General features: G+C 44.4%; 1 protein-coding gene across 1 annotated transcript; it reads left to right on the top strand.

Annotated features, from left to right (window-relative positions):
• Nucleotides 1–8,020: 8,020 nt before the first annotated feature.
• LOC138950390 (zinc finger protein 699-like) lies at nucleotides 8,021–18,515 on the top strand. Its single transcript, XM_070322130.1, has 4 exons — nucleotides 8,021–8,093; nucleotides 10,121–10,291; nucleotides 11,478–11,613; nucleotides 15,520–18,515. The coding sequence occupies exons 2-4, from the start codon at nucleotides 10,134–10,136 to the stop codon at nucleotides 17,938–17,940; spliced, it is 2,715 nt and encodes a 904-aa protein (XP_070178231.1). The 5' UTR covers nucleotides 8,021–8,093; nucleotides 10,121–10,133; the 3' UTR covers nucleotides 17,941–18,515.
• Nucleotides 18,516–20,891: the final 2,376 nt, after the last annotated feature.

The following is a 20,891-nucleotide window of genomic DNA, read 5'->3' as shown; positions in this document are numbered from 1 at the left end:
CTAGATGACTACATTTACAACGGTTAGCTTCTCTGAGTAAGAATGATATTTGTAACCACTTAAGATGTCTACAGTTACAACGGTTAGCTTCTCAGTGAGAATGATATTTGTAACCACTAGATGACTACTGTTACAACTGTTATAGCTTCTCAGTGAGAATGATATTTGTAACCACTTAAGATGTCTACAGTTACAACGGTTAGCTTCTCAGTGAGAATATTTGTAACCACTAGATGACTACAGTTACAACTGTTATAGCTTCTCAGTGAGAATGATATTTGTAACCACTAGATGACTACAGTTACAACGGTTAGCTTCTCTGAGTAAGAATGATATTTGTAACCACTTAAGAATACTACTATTACAACGGTTAGCTTCTCAGTGAGAATGATATTTGTAACCACTTAAGATGTCTACAGTTACAACAGTTAGCTTCTCAGTGAGAATGATATCTGTAACCACTAGATGACTACAGTTACAACGGTTAGCTTCTCAGTGAGAATGATATCTGTAACCACTAGATGACTACAGTTACAACGGTTAGCTTCTCAGTGAGAATGATATTTGTAACCACTAGATGACTACAGTTACAACGGTTAGCTTCTCAGTGAGAATGATATCTGTAACCACTTAAGATGTCTACAGTTACAATGGTTAGCTTCTCAGTGAGAATGATATTTGTAACCACTAGATGACTACAGTTACAACGGTTAGCTTCTCAGTGAGAATGAGATTTGTAACCACTGGATGACTACAGTTACAACGGTTAGCTTCTCAGTGAGAAGGATATTTGTAACCACTAGATGACTACAGTTACAACGGTTAGCTTCTCAGTGAGAATGATATCTGTAACCACTTAAGATGTCTACAGTTACAACGGTTAGCTTCTCAGTGAGAATGAGATTTGTAACCACTGGATGACTACAGTTACAACGGTTAGCTTCTCAGTGAGAATGATATCTGTAACCACTAGATGACTACAGTTACAACGGTTAGCTTCTCAGTGAGAATGATATTTGTAACCACTAGATGACTACAGTTACAACGGTTAGCTTCTCAGTGAGAATGATATTTGTAACCACTTAAGATGTCTACAGTTACAACAGTTAGCTTCTCAGTGAGAATGATATTTGTAACCACTTAAGATGTCTACAGTTACAACGGTTAGCTTCTCAGTGAGAATGATATTTGTAACCACTAGATGACTACAGTTACAACGGTTAGCTTCTCAGTGAGAATGATATTTGTAACCACTAGATGACTACAGTTACAACGGTTAGCTTCTCAGTGAGAATGATATCTGTAACCACTAGATGACTACAGTTACAACGGTTAGCTTCTCAGTGAGAATGATATTTGTAACCACTAGATGACTACAGTTACAACGGTTAGCTTCTCAGTGAGAATGATATCTGTAACCACTAGATGACTACAGTTACAACGGTTAGCTTCTCAGTGAGAATGATATTTGTAACCACTAGATGACTACAGTTACAACGGTTAGCTTCTCAGTGAGAATGATATTTGTAACCACTAGATGACTACAGTTACAACGGTTAGCTTCTCAGTGAGAATGATATTTGTAACCACTAGATGACTACAGTTACAACGGTTAGCTTCTCAGTGAGAATGATATTTGTAACCACTAGATGACTACAGTTACAACGGTTAGCTTCTCAGTGAGAATGATATTTGTAACCACTAGATGACTACAGTTACAACGGTTAGCTTCTCTGAGAATGATATTTGTAACCACTAGATGACTACAGTTACAACGGTTAGCTTCTCAGTGAGAATGATATTTGTAACCACTAGATGACTACAGTTACAACGGTTAGCTTCTCAGTGAGAATGATATTTGTAACCACTAGATGACTACAGTTACAACGGTTAGCTTCTCAGTGAGAATGATATCTGTAACCACTAGATGACTACAGTTACAACGGTTAGCTTCTCAGTGAGAATGATATTTGTAACCACTACATGACTACAGTTACAACGGTTAGCTTCTCAGTGAGAATGATATTTGTGACCACAAGATGACTACAGTTACAACGGTTAGCTTCTCATTGGCCAGGGTAGAACACCGGGCATTATAAACTTCTCACAGATTTATTACAACTCTGAACTCTAGCTGGTTGAGTAGAGTGATTGTAACTTTTGACTAGGTCGAAGTCATTGTGCAAATGCAAGTACAGAACATGCGGACCTCTCCTCGGTGTCGACCCCAAACGCCAAGTCGATGGGAAGGTTTGGATGTCGGCCGAAGAAAAGATAATGAGTACAGGAATTGTAGGCGTGGACGCAGGACCTTAAATGCTTCCGCCAGGTTGACTTCTGATGATCTTCCAAACTGCGGAGCATGTTAAGTAGTGTCCGGTTCCACCTCTCCACTGGATTCCCGGCCGGGTGGTACGGTGTCGTACGGCACTTGTCGATCCCCAGCAAGTTGCACAGCTCCTTGATCAAGTTGGATTCAAAGTCTCTCCCTACTTGGTCCGAAAAGATACACGAGGGAAATCCATACACCATGAAAAACTGCTCCCATAGAGCCTTGGCAGCTGTCTTTGGTGTCTCATCTTTAGTCCAGATGGCGTGTCCGAACTTGGTGAAATGGTCCATGACGACCAGTATGTTCTGCTTTTGGCCCTGCATGTCGATGGTCAGATAGTCACTGGACACTTGAAAAGCTCCATTGGCGAAGAGGTTACGATCGTAGACATAGGAGCTTTCGGTGAAGCTGCACCTCGCCTGATACATCTTTCGCACCTCTTGATCTTCCTCTCGATGTCTGAAGCCATGAAAGGCCAGAAAAAACGTAGCCTAGCTTGACGAATGGCGTCCTCGAAGTGAGTGTGCTACAGGTCTTCGTGAACACCCTTCATCGCTGCCTTCCGATGTGATTTCGGAACGACAAGTTGTAGACGTGTCGATCCACCCATTGTTTTCCGTCCTCCTGTACAGAACTCCGTTCTTCAGAGTCAGTCTCTTTATCTCACGAGAGTACACCCTTAACTCTGGGTTCCTAGTTTTTTCCATGCCTTGGTTTTTCGTCATGCTGTCGATGACAGCTTTGATGTTTGGATCTGATGACGTCATATACCCATGCAGACTTTGGCTGGGAGATAATTTGTCATGCAACTGAAAATGAGTGAAGGTGCATAATCATGTATGCTTTTTTTCCCATGGTCTATTGAGGGCTTTGGGTTTTGTGTTTAAAACTCTTTTCTTTCTTCTTTTTTTCAAAAGCTTTGAGGGTTGAGAGGTTTGTTTTTTCTCAATAACAATGTTAGTGTCACAAGACTCTTTAAGGTGATGCAGTCATGTCAGTGTTAAGGTGATATTTGTACATAGTGTGTGTGTGTGCTTGTGTGTTTTTGTTTGGATGCATATGTGCTTGCGAGGTGGGTTTTTTTGTATGCATGTGTGTGTGTGTGTGTCTGTCTGTGTGTCTGTTTTAATTAAAGTTGTTCATTGTTATTTACTAGTTATTAGATTTTTGTTATAAATATTAATTGTTTGGAACTTTGTTCAGTAAAATTGTTGAAAGTTTTAACGACTACCAGTGTTTACATACATGTTTGGATCGTGTCTGTCTGTTTTAATTAAAGTTGTTCATTGTTATTTACTAGTTATTAGTTTTTTGTTATAAATATTAATTGTTTGGAACTTTGTTCAGTAAAATTGTTGAAAGTTTTAACGACTACCAGTGGTTACATCCATGTTTGGATCGTGTCTGTCTGTTTTGATTAAAGTTGTTCATTGTTATTTACTTGTTATTAGTTTTTTGTTATAAATATTAATTGTTTGGAACTTTGTTCAGTAAAATTGTTGAAAGTTTTAACGACTACCAGTGTTTACAGACATGTTTGGATCGTGTCTGTCTGTTTTAATTAAAGTTGTTCATTGTTATTTACTAGTTATTAGTTTTTTGTTATAAATATTAATTGTTTGGAACTTTGTTCAGTAAAATTGTTGAAAGTTTTAACGACTACCAGTGTTTACATACATGTTTGGATCGACTGTGTGCGTGTTTGTGTGTTTGTGTGTTTTTGTTTGAATGCGTGTGGGTGAGTGAGTGTGTTTGTGTGTGGCTGATAACTTGCCCGTTACATGGCTGTTTTTTTTAAACAACTACGACAGTTGAATCAGTAAATAAATTAAAAAAAGAAAACACTAAAAGACAGAAAACACACACACACACACACTGGAACACGATTACAAACAATATTTACACACACACACACAGGCACACTGGAACACGATTACTAACAAACACGCACACCGGAACATGATTACACAATAAACAAACACTTACACACACAGTGGAACACAATTACACACAAACAAACACACACGTACACACACACACACACACACACCGGAACACGATTACAAACAAACACACTCACAGTATATAAATCAGAAAAACTAAACAAACCCAAATAAGAAAAAATAATACAAACTAAAATCCCACGCTCGCACACACACTAACACAGGCATGCACACACATTTGAGGTTACATACACAGAAGTTATTTTCCAATAAGGTGTGTTTGGAAATTGCAACACACATTCACAAACACACACACACACTCACACACAAACAATGTCCACACACATGCGCACGTGAGCTGACACAGTAAATAAACAATTAAACAAACCAAAAACCCTAATAAAACAAATTACACAAACCCAAATCCCTGTAAACTCAAAGTACCTCACACACATTCACACACACACACACACTCACACTCACACACTCACACACACACACACACACACACTCACACTCACACATGCGCATACACACACAGTAACACAGTCAATAAATAAGCAATAGAACAAAACCAAAACCCAAATAAGAAAAAAACATACAAACTAAAATCCCTTAACATCCAAAATAACCCACAAACACACCTCACACACCACACACACTGGCAAGTTAAATAAATAACTTATACACTCACACATGCACACACACACACACACACACACACACACACACACACACACACTCACACTGGCACAGTAAATAAATTAAATAAACAAACCAAAACCCCATAAAACACAAATAAGAAAAATTACACAAACAAAACTCCCAATAAACTCAAAATAACTCACTCTCTCACACACACACACACACTCACACACACACACACACACACACACACACACACACACACACACACTCACACTGGCACAGTAAATAAATTAAATAAACAAACCAAAACCCCATAAAACACAAATAAGAAAAATTACACAAACAAAACTCCCAATAAACTCAAAATAACTCACTCTCTCACACACACACACACACACACACACACACATATACACACACACACATATACACTCACACACACACATATACACACAAATACACACACACAGACATATAAACACACTCTCTTTCCCCCTCACACACACACATACACACACACACACATATACACACACACACACACACACAGACACACACAGACACACACAGACACAGACACAGACACACAGACACACAGACACAGATACACATACACAGACACACACAGACACACAGACACACAGACACACAGACACACACAGACACACACACAGACACACACAGACACACACACACACACACACACACACACACACACACACACAGATGAATTAATGATCAATACATCAAAGACACAAAATAAAACGCAGAAAAAATTGAGGTTATACATACAACACAAGTAATTTGACAACAAGGTGTGTTTAAAAACTGCAACACACAAACACACACACACACACAGCACACACACTCACATACACACAGCACATACACATGCCCCCCCCCCCCCCACACACACACACATCTATATATATGCATGTACACACCCACACTGATACACACACACGTACACACGTACACACACGAGTAGAAAACTATTAGTCTTAGCATGTGAATTCTTCAAGACATGTTGGTATTCTTAGATGGTTTATTTGTCATTTTGTGGATCAAAAAGTTTTAAATTAAAACATTCCGGTTAGGCAATATCCGACTTAAAAAAAAGAAGAAGTTGAGATGGCACTGTCGCGGCTGGATTTCAAAGTCGCTTGAAGAAATTGTCCCCACAAATTCTTTGAATCAGTACGAAATATGGAATTGTATCTCTGATATGAACCTTATCAATTAATGAACTTTGCTAATACAAATTTGGACTCAAATTAAAATTGAAAAGACACTTTCACACAAACGAGATTTTGTTCTATTCAAGCTTTATTTATTGGCAAGCGATTCACAGAGCGCGGCGCGCTGTGCAGCGCGGCGATTCACAGAGCGCGGCGCGTTGTACAGCGCAGCGATTCCCAGAGCGCGGCTATTGCTCTCACCAGCGCAGATTGTTGACGCGCTTTATGTTTGTGCATGATTATGCATGATTATCAGCAACATTTTACACTCTTTCTTTGGACACTCAAAAGCAACTTCAGGGCTACAAGACTACAAAATTGCACTTTCTGCAGACTGAACATACGCGTTCAAATCAACCGAAAAAAAATCACTGAAAAAACAATCTGCGCATGCGCGAATTCCAAAATGGCTGCTGAAGTGTTAACTGGTGTGACACCGATTAACAGTTCCGCGGCACTGTACTCGGATAATTGTTTAAAAACGTCATCCCAGTTTAAAAACTCAGCTCCTTTCCATATAGTAGAAGCTTTCTTTCTTTCTTTATTTGGTGTTTAACGTCGTTTTCAACCATTCAAGGTTATATCGCGACGGAGGGAATGGGGGAGATGGGATAGAGCCACTTGTTAATTGTTTCCCGTTCACAAAAGCACCAATCAAAAAATTGCTCCAGGGGCCCGCAACGTAGCACAATATATGACCTTACTGGGAGAATGCAAGTTTCCAATACAAAGGACTTGAACATCTCTTGCATACTGCTTGACCAAAATCTTTACAAACATTGACTATATTCTATACAAGAAACACCTAACAAGGGTAAAAGGAGAAACAGAATCCGTTAGTCGCCTCCTACGACATGCTGGGAAATTCTTCCCCCTAACCCGCGGGGGGAATATAGTAGAAGCCATTGCAATGACATGTAGTGATATGACTGCCAAGTATTCAAGGCCGGTGTCACGAACTCGGAAAACTCTGCCTGAACAATCCTTCTCATTGCGCATGCGCTAACATGGGGAGATTAATCAGGTCAGTCGTGAACAACCTAACCCTAATCCTAACCCTAACCCGAACCCATGGTTCGATCGGTCAAAGGGTCGCATTTTGTAAGTCCAAGATTGGCGCAGGCGCATTGACCGCAATGAGGAAGTTGTTCAGCAGAGGTAGGCACGTTTTTACATCGGCGCAGCGATATATGGTGAAGAAGTTCAGTTGAGAGAGAGAGAATGGAGCTCTGTTTTTCGTTTTATTGACAGTTTTATTTCTCAAATAGATCAGATAGATGTAGCTGTTGTAAACTTTGCGATTGTGAAGGAAATGTATTGGCAGAATACATCGCGCGTCGTGAATCGCAGCGCTCCTCGTAGCGCCGCGCGTTGTAAATCGCAACGCTGCACAACGCGCCGCGCGCTGTGAATCCACTTCGTTATTTATTGTCTCCCAAATCCAAAAATATACAGATATGTCATGCTTGATTTGAAAATGCGCTCACAAATAAATTTAACCTGTTTCAGGCAAATTAGGTTCATAATTTCTTATTCTGAAGTCATTCAGCAGGGTCTCGGTCGAAATTTTTCTCAGGTCACGTCCAGTCGAGGACTTGCTAGTTTCGGTGAAAACAACTGATGCAGCGCGTTTCATTCTTCTTGTGATACGACCGTGACATTGACTGACACCATCACCTCCCTCTCGATTCCAACTGTCAAATTAGCTGCATATTTATCTAATAGATAAAATATTAAAAAGCGTCCGTCACAGTGGGCGGCTTGGGCTTTCCGATAAAGCGCAGCTCATTTCCGGAAAAGCACCGATGCCGATATGGGGCCCCGACATTATAATTCTGCATTACCTCCCTTGTTTTTTTGTCAAGATGGCGTCATCTGTTCTCGATCCGAAGTGAAACTCCCATACCAACAGCTCTGTCAACTCAGAAACTGGTGAGAGGAGCATCCGCGCTTGCTCAGCAATTAAATCCCTGAATTTCATTTCTCCGGTAATGTTGCAGAAAAGTGATCGAAATCCAATCTTTGCAAACGGAGAGCCGTGACTTGAAGTTGAAAGAAAAGCAAAAATTGAAAATCATGATGAAAAGCGCGAATTAATTTTGTCACAGTCATTGAAGTTCCATTCATTTCGTAACCAAAGTTTATTTCTGTGTGCTTGAATGTCACAACCTCTTGAACAGTTTGTTGTGTGTGTGTGTGTGTGTGTGTGTGTGTTACTGTGTGTGTGTTACTGTGGCTGATGGGGTCTATGTCGACCAAAACAGTGGGAATCCCACAGGGTGGAGTTTTTCAATAAAACTTGCAAACCATACCCAAATTTCTAAGAAATATCAAAAAAGATTGAAAAACATCTAATTCTACTGTCAGTACTGATGTCGCCAAGCATCACGTGACTTTCACTTTCAGCGACATCAGCGACAGCGCTACAGGAACTAAATCCTGTGGTATTCCCTGTATACAGGGAATCCCTCTCCAGGAACTCCACCTACAGGGAATCCCACTCTTTTGGTCGACATAGACCCCATCAGCGTTATAAATACGTTACAGTGTTACTGTGTGTGTGTGTGTTACTGTGTGTGTGTCCGCCTCTGGAATAACATCCCCCAGGAGGCTGCGAGCGGCAGACTCTCCCCGGGCCTTCAGGGCCATCGTTGAGGCCTGGCTCTGAGGCCCGAGCCCATTAGCACCCCCTGTCAAAATCCACTCCTTGTCTGTTTCCACCTCCCCTCCGCACTAGATTCCCCCCTCTCCAGACCTATCCCCCCTCCCCTCCGCACTAGGCCATCCATATAAACTTACAAAGAAAACTAATGTGACAATGCACATTTCTTTACCAACAGAGTTGTTAATACATGTAGTTGGAATAATTTACTGTCTAATGTATAGTCACATCAGAAACACTTAGTATTTTCAAATATATTCTCTGGACAAGTTTTGGAACGGATGTTTGAGGTCCTTTTGAACCTTTACATTTTTTTAAAAGAGAGCATGCCAGAACACTGAACACTAATAAAATTAACTGAAGAAAGAAAAAGTCATTGTTTTTATTGCAGATATTCACCATATAGCAGGCAAAAGGCTTATGATAGATTCCCCCGTCTCCATCCCTGCCGACCCTAAGAAATCGGTAGTGATTCACGTAGAATTAATCTCTTGCTCCAAATGGTTTGTTCTGTTTGTATTGTTTCGCCAGGAACCCAGTTGCTGCTTTTTTGTTTTTTGTTTTTTTGTTTGTTTGCTTAATGCCCAGCCGACCACGAAGGGCCATATCAGGGCGGTGCTGCTTTGACATATAACGTGCGCCACACACAAGACAGAAGTCGCAGCACAGGCTTCATCATCTCACCCAGTCACATTATTCTGACACCGGACCAACCAGTCATAGCACTAACCCCATAATGCCAGACGCCAGGCGGAGCAGCCACTAGATTGCCAATTTTATAGTCTTAGGTATGACCCGGCCGGGATTCGAACCCACGACCTCCCAATCACGGGGCGGACGCCTTACCACTAGGCCACTGTGCCGGTCCCAGTTGCTGCGCTAGGCAGCATTGGGTGGTACATGTAGGAGTAGCCCCTCAGCCCAGGGCCTCAAACTGAAACTGCATGGGCGCCAGGGTATGTGTGGTGTGTGTGTGAAGTGTCATCGGTCTGAGACTTTTCAACAGGTGGTCCTTAAAAAGATGGTGGCGTTCGTGTGTGCTAGAGGAGTGGACGTCTAGATTAGAAGTGAAGAAGAAGAAGAGCAGTGTGTGTGCATGCTGTCATATATATATAACTATATATGTTGTAACTATAGACGCTTGGTCTGTGCACCTTGAAGAAGGCCCGCGGGCCGAAAATTTGGATTTAAAAAGATGCGACATTCTGGCTTGGTTTTGGACTTTTTATTGTGTTGTTTATATATATATATAAATATCTTTTCAGCAGTGTGTGTGCCGTCATCTGTCTCTTTACAGCAGTCCGCTGACCATGGATGGGGGCTATGAGGGGCTGGGTCAGGTGTGGCTTGACCGCCGGACCACGCTGAGCGTCACCCTGTCTGAGACGCTGGCCTGGCAGTGGCAGCACATCGCCAGGCAACACAACATCGTTGACAACTCTGTGCTGGCTGCCTTTCTCGTTACACAGTGAGCCTAGGGTTTCTCTTGGTTTGCTGATGGTTTTGGTGGTGGTGGCCGGTGATGATGATGGATGATTGATGATGATGATGATGATGATTGATGATGATTGATGATGATTGATGATGATTGATGATGATTATTGATGATGATTATTGATGATGATGATGATGATGATGATGATGATGATGATTGCCTTCAGCTTCCTGATAAGACAACAGTTTGTGTTTTTTATATTTAGTCAAGTTTTGACTAAATATTTTAACGTAGAGGGGGGAATCGAGACGAGGGTCGTGGTGTATGTGTGTGTGTGTGTGTGTGTGTGTGTCTGTGTGTGTGTGTAGAGCGATTCAGACTAAACTACTGGACCGATCTTTATGAAATTTGACATGAGAGTTCCTGGGTATGAAATCCCCGAACGTTTTTTTCATTTTTTTGATGTCTTTGATGACGTCATATCCGGCTTTTCGTGAAAGTTGAGGCGGCACTGTCACGCCCTCATTTTTCAACCAAATTGGTTGAAATTTTGGTCAAGTAATCTTCGACGAAGCCCGGGGTTCGGTATTGCATTTCAGCTTGGTGGCTTAAAAATTAATTAATGACTTTGGTCATTAAAAATCTGAAAATTGTAAAAAAAAAAAAAAATTTATAAAACGATCCAAATTTACGTTTATCTTATTCTCCATCATTTGCTGATTCCAAAAACATATAAATATGTTATATTCGGATTAAAAACAAGCTCTGAAAATTAAATATATAAAAATTATTATCAAAATTAAATTGTCGAAATCAATTTAAAAACACTTTCATCTTATTCCTGGTCGGTTCCTGATTCCAAAAACATATAGATATGATATGTTTGGATTAAAAACACGCTCAGAAAGTTAAAACAAAGAGAGGTACAGAAAAGCGTGCTATCCTTCTTAGCGCAACTACTACCCCGCTCTTCTTGTCAATTTCACTGCCTTTGCCATGAGCGGTGGACTGACGATGCTACGAGTATACGGTCTTGCTGAAAAATTACATTGCGTTCACTTTCATTCTGTGAGTTCCACAGCTACTTGACTAAATATTGTATTTTCGCCTTACGCGACTTGTTCTTTCTTGTTATAGTGATGAAAATGATGGGGAAGGGGAGGGGGTGATGACTGTTCACTGAAGCAAGATGAAGCTAAAACGTGCATTGTGTCCCCAGCTACCAGCAGACGGAGAGCGGGCCGATACAGACGAGCGGCGGGCCGATCCAGCAGTCTTTGTGCACACTGTGCAGCAGTCCCCTCCGCCACTTCTGTCCTGACTGCTACACACTGACACCCACACACCAGACACAGGTCAGTCTCCTCACCCACTTCTGTCCTGACTGCTACACACTGACACCCACACACCAGACACAGGTCAGTCTCCTCACCCACTTCTGTCCTGATGCTACACACTGACACCCACACACCAGAGACAGGTCAATCCCCTCACCCACTTCTGTCCTGACTGCTACACACTGACACCCACACACCAGACACAGGTCAGTCTCCTCACCCACTTCTGTCCTGACTGCTACACACTGACACCCACACAACAGACACAGGTCAGTCTCCTCACCCACTTCTGTCCTGTCTGCTACACACTGACACCCACACACCAGACACAGGTCAGTCTCCTCACCCACTTCTGTCCTGTCTGCTACACACTGACACCCACACACCAGACACAGGTCAGTCTCCTCACCCACTTCTGTCCTGACTGCTACACACTGACACCCTCACACCAGACACAGGTCAGTCTCCTCACCCACTTCTGTCCTGACTACTACACACCGATACCCACACACCAGACACAGGTCAGCCCCCTGACCCACTTCTGTCCTGACAGCTACACACTGACACCCACACACCAGACACAGGTCAGTCCCCTCACCCACTTCTGTCCTGTCTGCTACACACTGACACCCACACACCTAACACAGGTCAGTCTCCTCACCCACTTCTGTCCTGACTGCTACACACTGACACCCACACAACAGACACAGGTCAGTCTCCTCACCCACTTCTGTCCTGTCTGCTACACACTGACACCCACACACCAGACACAGGTCAGTCTCCTCACCCACTTCTGTCCTGACTGCTACACACTGACACACACACAACAGACACAGGTCAGTCCCCTCACCCACTTCTGTCCTGTCTGCTACACACTGACACCCACACACCAGACAGGTCAGTCTCCTCACCCACTTCTGTCCTGACTGCTACACACTGACACCCACACACCAGACACAGGTCAGTCCCCTCACCCACTTCTGTCCTGTCTGCTACACACTGACACCTACACACCAGACACAGGTCAGTCTCCTCACCCACTTCTGTCCTGACTGCTACACACTGACACCCACACACCAGACACAGGTCAGTCTCCTCACCCACTTCTGTCCTGATGCTACACACTGACACCCACACACCAGACACAGGTCAGTCTCCTCACCCACTTCTGTCCTGATGCTACACACTGACACCCACACACCAGACACAGGTCAGTCCCCTCACCCACTTCTGTCCTGTCTGCTACACACTGACATCCACACACCAGACACAGGTCAGTCTCCTCACCCACTTCTGTCCTGACTGCTACACACTGACACCCACACAACAGACACAGGTCAGTCTCCTCACCCACTTCTGTCCTGTCTGCTACACACTGACACCCACACACCAGACACAGGTCAGTCTCCTCACCCACTTCTGTCCTGACTGCTACACACTGACACCCACACACCAGACACAGGTCAGTCCCCTCACCCACTTCTGTCCTGTCTGCTACACACTGACACCCACACACCAGACACAGGTCAGTCTCCTCACCCACTTCTGTCCTGACTGCTACACACTGACACCCACACACCAGACACAGGTCAGTCCCCTCACCCACTTCTGTCCTGTCTGCTACACACTGACACCTACACACCAGACACAGGTCAGTCTCCTCACCCACTTCTGTCCTGACTGCTACACACTGACACCCACTCACCAGACACAGGTCAGTCTCCTCACCCACTTCTGTCCTGACTGCTACACACTGACACCCACACAACAGACACAGGTCAGTCTCCTCACCCACTTCTGTCCTGACTGCTACACACTGACACCCACACACCAGACACAGGTCAGTCCCCTCACCCACTTCTGTCCTGTCTGCTACACACTGACACCCACACACCTAACATAGGTCAGTCTCCTCACCCACTTCTGTCCTGACTGCTACACACTGACACCCACACAACAGACACAGGTCAGTCTCCTCACCCACTTCTGTCCTGACTGCTACACACTGACACCCACACACCAGACACAGGTCAGTCCCCTCACCCACTTCTGTCCTGTCTGCTACACACTGACACCCACACACCCGACACAGGTCAGTCTCCTCACCCACTTCTGTCCTGACTGCTACACACTGACACCCACACACCAGACACATGTCAGTCCCCTCACCCACTTCTGTCCTGTCTGCTACACACTGACACCTACACACCAGACACAGGTCAGTCTCCTCACCCTCTTCTGTCCTGACTGCTACACACTGACACAGGTCAGTCTCCTCACCCACTTCTGTCCTGACTGCTACACACTGACACCCACACACCAGACACAGGTCAGTCCCCTCACCCACTTCTGTCCTGACAGCTACACACTGACACCCACACACCAGACACAGGTCAGTCCCCTCACCCACTTTTGTCCTGACTGCTACACACTGACATCCACACACCAGACACAGGTCAGTCTCCTCACCCACTTCTGTCCTGACTGCTACACACTGACACCCACACAACAGACACAGGTCAGTCTCCTCACCCACTTCTGTCCTGACTGCTACACACTGACACCCACACAACAGACACAGGTCAGTCTCCTCACCCACTTCTGTCCTGACTGCTACACACTGACACCCACACACCAGACACAGGTCAGTCTCCTCACCCACTTCTGTCCTGACTGCTACACACTGACACCCACACAACAGACACAGGTCAGTCTCCTCACCCACTTCTGTCCTGACTGCTACACACTGACACCCTCACACCAGACACAGGTCAGTCTCCTCACCCTCTTCTGTCCTGACTGCTACACACTGACACCCACACACCAGACACAGGTCAGTCCCCTCACCCACTTCTGTCCTGACTGCTACACACTGACACCCACACACCAGACACAGGTCAGCCCCCTGACCCACTTCTGTCCTGACAGCTACACACTGACACCCACACACCAGACACAGGTCAGTCCCCTCACCCACTTCTGTCCTGACTGCTACACACTGACACCCACACACCAGACACAGGTCAGTCCCCTCACCCACTTCTGTCCTGACTACTACACACCGATACCCACACACCAGACACAGGTCAGTCCCTTCACCCACTTCTATCCTGACTGCTACACACTGACACCCACACACCAGACACAGGTCAGTCCCCTCACCCACTTCTGTCCTGACTGCTACACACTGAAACCCACACAGGTCAGTTCTCTAAGCAGGTAGAACTTGTATGTTTTCCTCACAGCCTTTGGGAAACAGCAGTTTGTCAGTGGCAAACATTTTATTTCATTTTTGTCCCCTGATGTGTGTGCTTGTTAAGTGTAACCAGCTAGATGTTAACACAAAGGGGGGGGGGGGGGGGTGGGGGGGGGGGGAGGGGTCATGTCGTCTCTGATTTTGACACAAATCCATTGCTCTCCTGTCTGTACATCACTCCACTTTCTCCAGGGAGAAGGGAGAAAGCAAACCTCACCTTACCTTAGGTTACCTTACCTTACCTTACCTTACCTTAGCATGCCTTACCTTACCTTACCTTGGGTACCTCACTTCACCCCACCTTACCTTACCTTAGGTTAACCCACCTTACCTGACCTTACCTAAGGTTACCTCACCCCACCTTACCTGACCTTACCTAAGGTTACCTCACCTTACCTTACTTTACCTTACCTTAGGCTACCTCACCCCACCCCACCTTACCTTAGGGTACCTCACACCACCTTACCTTACCTTTTCTTACGGTACCTCACCTCACCTTACCCTACCTTACCTTTCTTACGGTACCTCACCTGACCCTACCTTACCTTTTCTTACGGTACCTCATCTCACACCACCTTACCTTACCTTTCCTTAGGGTACCTCACCTCACCCTACCTTACCTTACCTTACTTTAGCATGCCTTACCCTACCTTTGTTTGTGTGTGTAGGCACCAGTGGCACAGGGAGCAGTCAGCGCTGCTGTTGACACGCACCATGGATCATCGCACGCGCCCCCTGCAGCCTCCGCTCCACTCGGCCAGCACACCACTGTTTCCAACAACAGCATCAGTTCAGATTCAACTTTAGTACCCTCCTGTGTGAAAAACAACCTATCAGACAACAGGATCGCCGATGCTGCTGATGATTATGACAATGACACGGACGATGAATACCACACGCAAGACCCTGACAAGAACGACGAGAAAGTCGGCATCAAATCGGAAGAGGAGGATCTCACCCCAGCAGAGAAACCACCATCGCAGGAGAAAGAGAAAGCGGGGAGTTGTAAAGACAGTGATGTGTTCACGTGTGACGTTTGCTTGCGCATATTCTTTGACCCCGACCAGCTGGTGATGCATGTGCAGACGCATGGCGATCACATGACGCATCAATGCGGGCAGTGCAAAGCTCGCTTTTTTAGGTCGCAGACGCTCTCCCTGCACATGAAGACCCATAGCCAGTCAAAGAATTTGAGCAAACACACGTGTGACCAGTGCGACTGCTCTTTCACCACATTCCACAGACTGAAGAAACACACAGCCCTTATGCACAAGGGTGACCCTAAGCCAAGGAGAGGCGCTGTCAGATCAGCCAAAACCCTGAGAAACAATTCAGCAAGCTCGCCGAAAGAATTCAGTGGTATACCCATGGCAGAAGCCTTGCATATACCAAGAGAGACAACTCCTGTAGAAGAGGGCTCACCAGGACTGCAAGAAGACGGTGACCCTGGTCAGGGAGACCGAGACAATGATTTACAATGCATAGAAAACAGTGAAGAAGGCAAAGAGAAAGGAGCAGGCCTTCCGCCAGTCAACACTAGTTTAAACGACAAAGCAGCATCCTTGGGACAGAGCTTGGACAGAAAACCAGATGAAACGGATCTACTGCCACAAGCCAGCTCTGCACCAAACAAGGACAAGGAAACTGCACAGTCAGCGAAATCGTCAGGAGACAGCTTTTTGTGCAAAGAGTGTGGCAAGCAGTTTCTTCACAAACACTATCTGGACCGTCACGCTCTGACGCACACGGGTGAGCGTCGCTACGGTTGTCAGCGGTGCGGAGCGGCGTTCGCCCAGCTGACCAGCCTGGTGGGGCACATGCACAGTCATTACAGTCGCAAGCCGTTCCTATGCGGGACGTGTCATAAGTCTTTCACCACCTTCTCCTACATGACCAGGCACGTCTGCAAGCCTGCCCCCCATTGTGCGGAATGTGGAGAGACGTTCACGACATCGAATCAGCTGAGTGTTCACGCCAGGAGTCATGCCAGCACAGAGAACAACGAGGTCCAAGAAGATTCCTCTGAGCGTAGACAAACCTTGAGAGGTAAAGGTCGAACGGCAAAGTCGTCAACCAGAAAAAGCACAAAAGCGTTGAAAACGAACAAAACCAGGGGAAGGCCTCGCAAGGTTGCGCCGCAGAATGAGCACAGTAGAAAGGTGACACAAAAGAGTGGGAACGGTAGAAAAACAAAGGGGGATAACTGTGTGGAAGAAAGGGCGGAGCCTGAGAGTCAGGGGGCTGAGGGCGGTGAGAAAAGTTGTGAGGAGAGTCACCCACACTCCTGCAACTTCTGCGGAGCGCGCTTCCTGTTCGTCAACCACCTCAACCGACACATTCAAGACCACACCGGCAAAAACGCGTTTGAGTGCTCGCAGTGCCACGTGTCTTGTCGTTCCATGGCTCGGCTGGAAATACACATGCGCAGCCATAACGCCAGCAAAGACTTCCCCTGCCAATACTGCGGAAAAATTCTTCGAAGTTTATACACGCTTAAGGAACACCTTCGTTCACACACCGGCGAAAGACCGTTCAGATGCGAGATCTGCAGTTCTGGCTTCACGCTCAGTAGTACGTACAAAGCCCACATGCGCACACACAGCGGCGACAGACCGTATCTGTGTCCCCACTGTGGTAAGTCTTTTGTCCGCTCCAGCAATCTGAGTGTTCATATCCGCGCTTGCACAGGAGAGAAGCCGTATGCATGCAACGTCTGTGGGAAATCGTTCTCAGACGTGGGTTACTACAAGAAACATGTGAACAACCACGCTGGAATTCGGCCATACAAGTGTGAATACTGTGGCAAGGCCTTCTCTCAGTCCACCAGCCTCAAACTACACATCCGCATTCACACAGGAGAGAAACCGTACAAGTGCACAGAATGTTCCATGGCCTTTGCCATCCCCAACAGCTTGACAGAGCACATGAGAAAACACACTGGAGACAAGCCGTATAAGTGTTCCATATGTGGAAAAGGGTTTGCGAAATCGTGTAATCGACTGGCCCACTTTCGCACACACAATAAGAACAAAGTTGCTACGACGACACCTTGTCCTCTGTTGTCACACCCACTTGTACCTGGAGTCTAGCAACACTGAAGACCACGCGTCTTTAACCTTCACAGAATCAAGCACTGGACTACACAGTCAGACTCATATGGTCCACATGCCCATGCTTTGAAGTAATTGTGCAGTCAGAAGACCTTCTAGACAGACCTGCCTACCCCAAAAATTACAAGGTGTAATGAGCCCATCCAAAAAGAGTAATCTGGTGGAAGAAGGTGTACCGTATTTGACGGATTACAAGTCGCACCGTTTTATAAGCCGCACCCCCCGACTTTTAAAAAAGAAATTGGGACGAGCCACGTATATTAGCCGTCGTCGAAAAAAATATAATCAGATCATGTCAATCAATCAAAACAACCAGGCAAACGAAACTACGGTATTTGGCGAAATCGGCTCCGAGAATAAACAAGTAAAACAAAGAAGAAAAGTGAAAAAGTTTGAAGAAAAATATCACACACACAATTTGTAACCAACACACACATGTAGTCCCGCCCGGAATAAGCTTTTTTGGGATGATTTACGACTTTTGCGCACATTTCGAGCAGACGAAAACACAACATGGCGGCTCTCGCTCCTCCAACTATCGCGACACACAAAAAAACGAAATCTCGCGCGCTCGAGATCCTGATATATCCGGTGTTTCTCTGTACGCTATCTTGTCACGACGACTTGTTGACAAACGAAGATTCGTGAAAGAAAGAGAAAAGCGCCGAGTCTTGAGTAGAGAGCTAATAAAGTACCGGTTATCGCTAATCGAGCGAAATGAAAATCCACAGCGACTTCCATTAGGTGAATGCTATTCAAGTTTAGGTAACGTTTTAGCCGCATCTTTTTATAAGCCGCAATGCGATTTTTTTTTTTTAAAGTCGCAGCTTGTAATCCGTCAAATACGGTAATTAAGATTCCATTCGGCAATCATTTCGCACATTGTCACTTCTGCTCGGACAATTTCTCCCTCCAGTTTTGTTACTGTATCACTCGACTCAGACTTCTTGATAAAGAAACCGGTAATTTGAACGTCTTTTGGTTTCCATGAGCTCTCTTTACTGCATCCTTGTGACAACGTGTCCCGATGTGCTATGCACAGTCATATTTTCCACCGTGTGCACACGAAAAGTCACTGTGACAAAGGGAACACAAGACGTGCTTTGTTCCTTTCGATGAAGGTCCTACGCATGGCCACAATACAGATACATCGAGACGAAATGCGAAAAATCGTACTTTTGGTTTCTTAAAAATCGTACTTCCATTGTGGAAAGCGTGGTGGCTTAGTTTGGGTTAAAAATCATAGTAAATTACACCCAAATCATAAGGGTAGGCAGGTCTGCGCTACATGTCAAAACTAAGGGATGGTGGACCTGCCTGTGCTTAGTACAATGGGTCAGATGAGGAAAGTACATTAGACCACAGCGTGTAGACTTGTAGCGTTCACTTTGCTCCAGAACCCTCCAGTGTGGTCTTTGCAGATTACAGTACATAAGCACTATCAAATTGCGAGAACATTGTTGATTTGCATTCCGACAGTGCTTATACGTACAGTAATCTGCAAAGATCTTATTGGAGGGTTCTTGAGATCCGTCGCGATATAACCTTCGTGGTTGAAAACAACGTTAAACACCAAATAAAGAAAGGTTCTTGAGACAGCAACATTAATTTTCTGAGCTTGCAATGACACAAGATCTTGTCGTCTACATGTATGCATGAGTGGCTGAAGACTGAGGCAGAACATTTTTGCTGATTTATGTTTTTTTTAGATCTAGGATTTTATCCTGTTTTGATGGAAAGGAAATGTTTGTTGAACTAGTCATTTATAGATTAGTTGTTGTGCTGTATTCGTACAAATGTCTGGTATGCAAGGTCATGAAGCACGGTTGTGGATGTTGTTTGATTCTTCTTCTTCTTGCTTGACATGACCTCATTTACATGATATACACACGTGTGGTTTGAACCATATTGTTATGTAATGAGTGGTGTCTCTCTCATGTATGTAGGATAAAAAAAAGTATAAGGTATCTTCAACAAAGAGATTTGTAAAGTCTGTATTGTGTGATCATTTTACAATGAATGCTATTTTTAATTAAACATAAGAGAAGCTGTACTTTTTGGGGAGAGGTTTTTCTTCCAAAATTTATCTGAATTTTTAGTATTTCTTTGAATAGATTTACTGGGTTTTTTAAAGTCATTTTCATAATTTTTACAATGAAACATTATTATAACTCAGTAGTCATGGCTTTGAATGAGTTTTGTGATATTTACATTTTGAGGGGTTATAAGACATTACAATGTATTTATGATTTTCACAAAGTGAATGTTATAGGAACAATTCTACTATATTTAATAATGTGAATATATGCACCTGTACTTTTTGAAAAGTATAAATGTTGCAAAATAGCCATTTCTGACATTAAATATTGAATGCAATTTCCAGACTGTGTGATTAGTTCAGACCTGTTTACCCCCCAAAACTTGACAAGAGTAATCGTCAAGTCAAAAAATAGTAAAATAGTATGACCAAAATAGTATTCCCAGTGGTTACAAACAACAACATTAGTAACACAAACCTTTGTTGAAGCATATTTGAAAATCGTAGTCTGGACTCAAATGGAGTATTTTCCCCCCCAAAAATAGTAATAAATTACTCCAAAATAGTAAGGGTAAACAGGTCTGTTAGTTGGTGTTGCTTGAGTGTTCAAATTGTTGTGCATGGAGCACATAGCAAAGGGGAAAAGAACTGCTTGCAGCACAAACCTAGAGAGAAAGTTATGTGGCATGAATCTTTGGCTTGAGAGATGACCAAATACACTGAATCCTCCTTTCAAGAGCCTCCTTTTTGGCTCACGTAAGTGTAGCCTATGCGATGCTAACTTTTGTCTGTCTGTGCGTGCGTGCATGCATGCGTATGTATGTATGTATGTCTGTGGTAGAAACTTTAACATTTGAAGATGTCACAACATTTGAAGACGTCACATTATGAC

The sequence above is a fragment of the Littorina saxatilis genome, linkage group LG16 (genome assembly GCF_037325665.1).
Source record: "Littorina saxatilis isolate snail1 linkage group LG16, US_GU_Lsax_2.0, whole genome shotgun sequence".
Lineage (NCBI taxonomy): Eukaryota > Metazoa > Mollusca > Gastropoda > Littorinimorpha > Littorinidae > Littorina > Littorina saxatilis.
The sequence above is the reverse complement of the archived record's forward strand: the minus strand, read 5'-3'. Positions and strand labels throughout refer to the sequence as shown.

What these genes read in the sequence shown, in the direction of transcription:
- LOC138950390 (XM_070322130.1), top strand. Translation starts at nt 10,134, where the DNA reads ATGGATGGGGGCTATGAGGGGCTGGGTCAGGTGTGGCTTGACCGCCGG. An exon ending in GCTGCCTTTCTCGTTACACA is followed by an intron (nt 10,292 to 11,477) that starts GTGAGCCTAGGG and finishes TTGTGTCCCCAG; the next exon opens with CTACCAGCAGACGGAGAGCG. An exon ending in CACCCACACACCAGACACAG is followed by an intron (nt 11,614 to 15,519) that starts GTCAGTCTCCTC and finishes TTGTGTGTGTAG; the next exon opens with GCACCAGTGGCACAGGGAGC.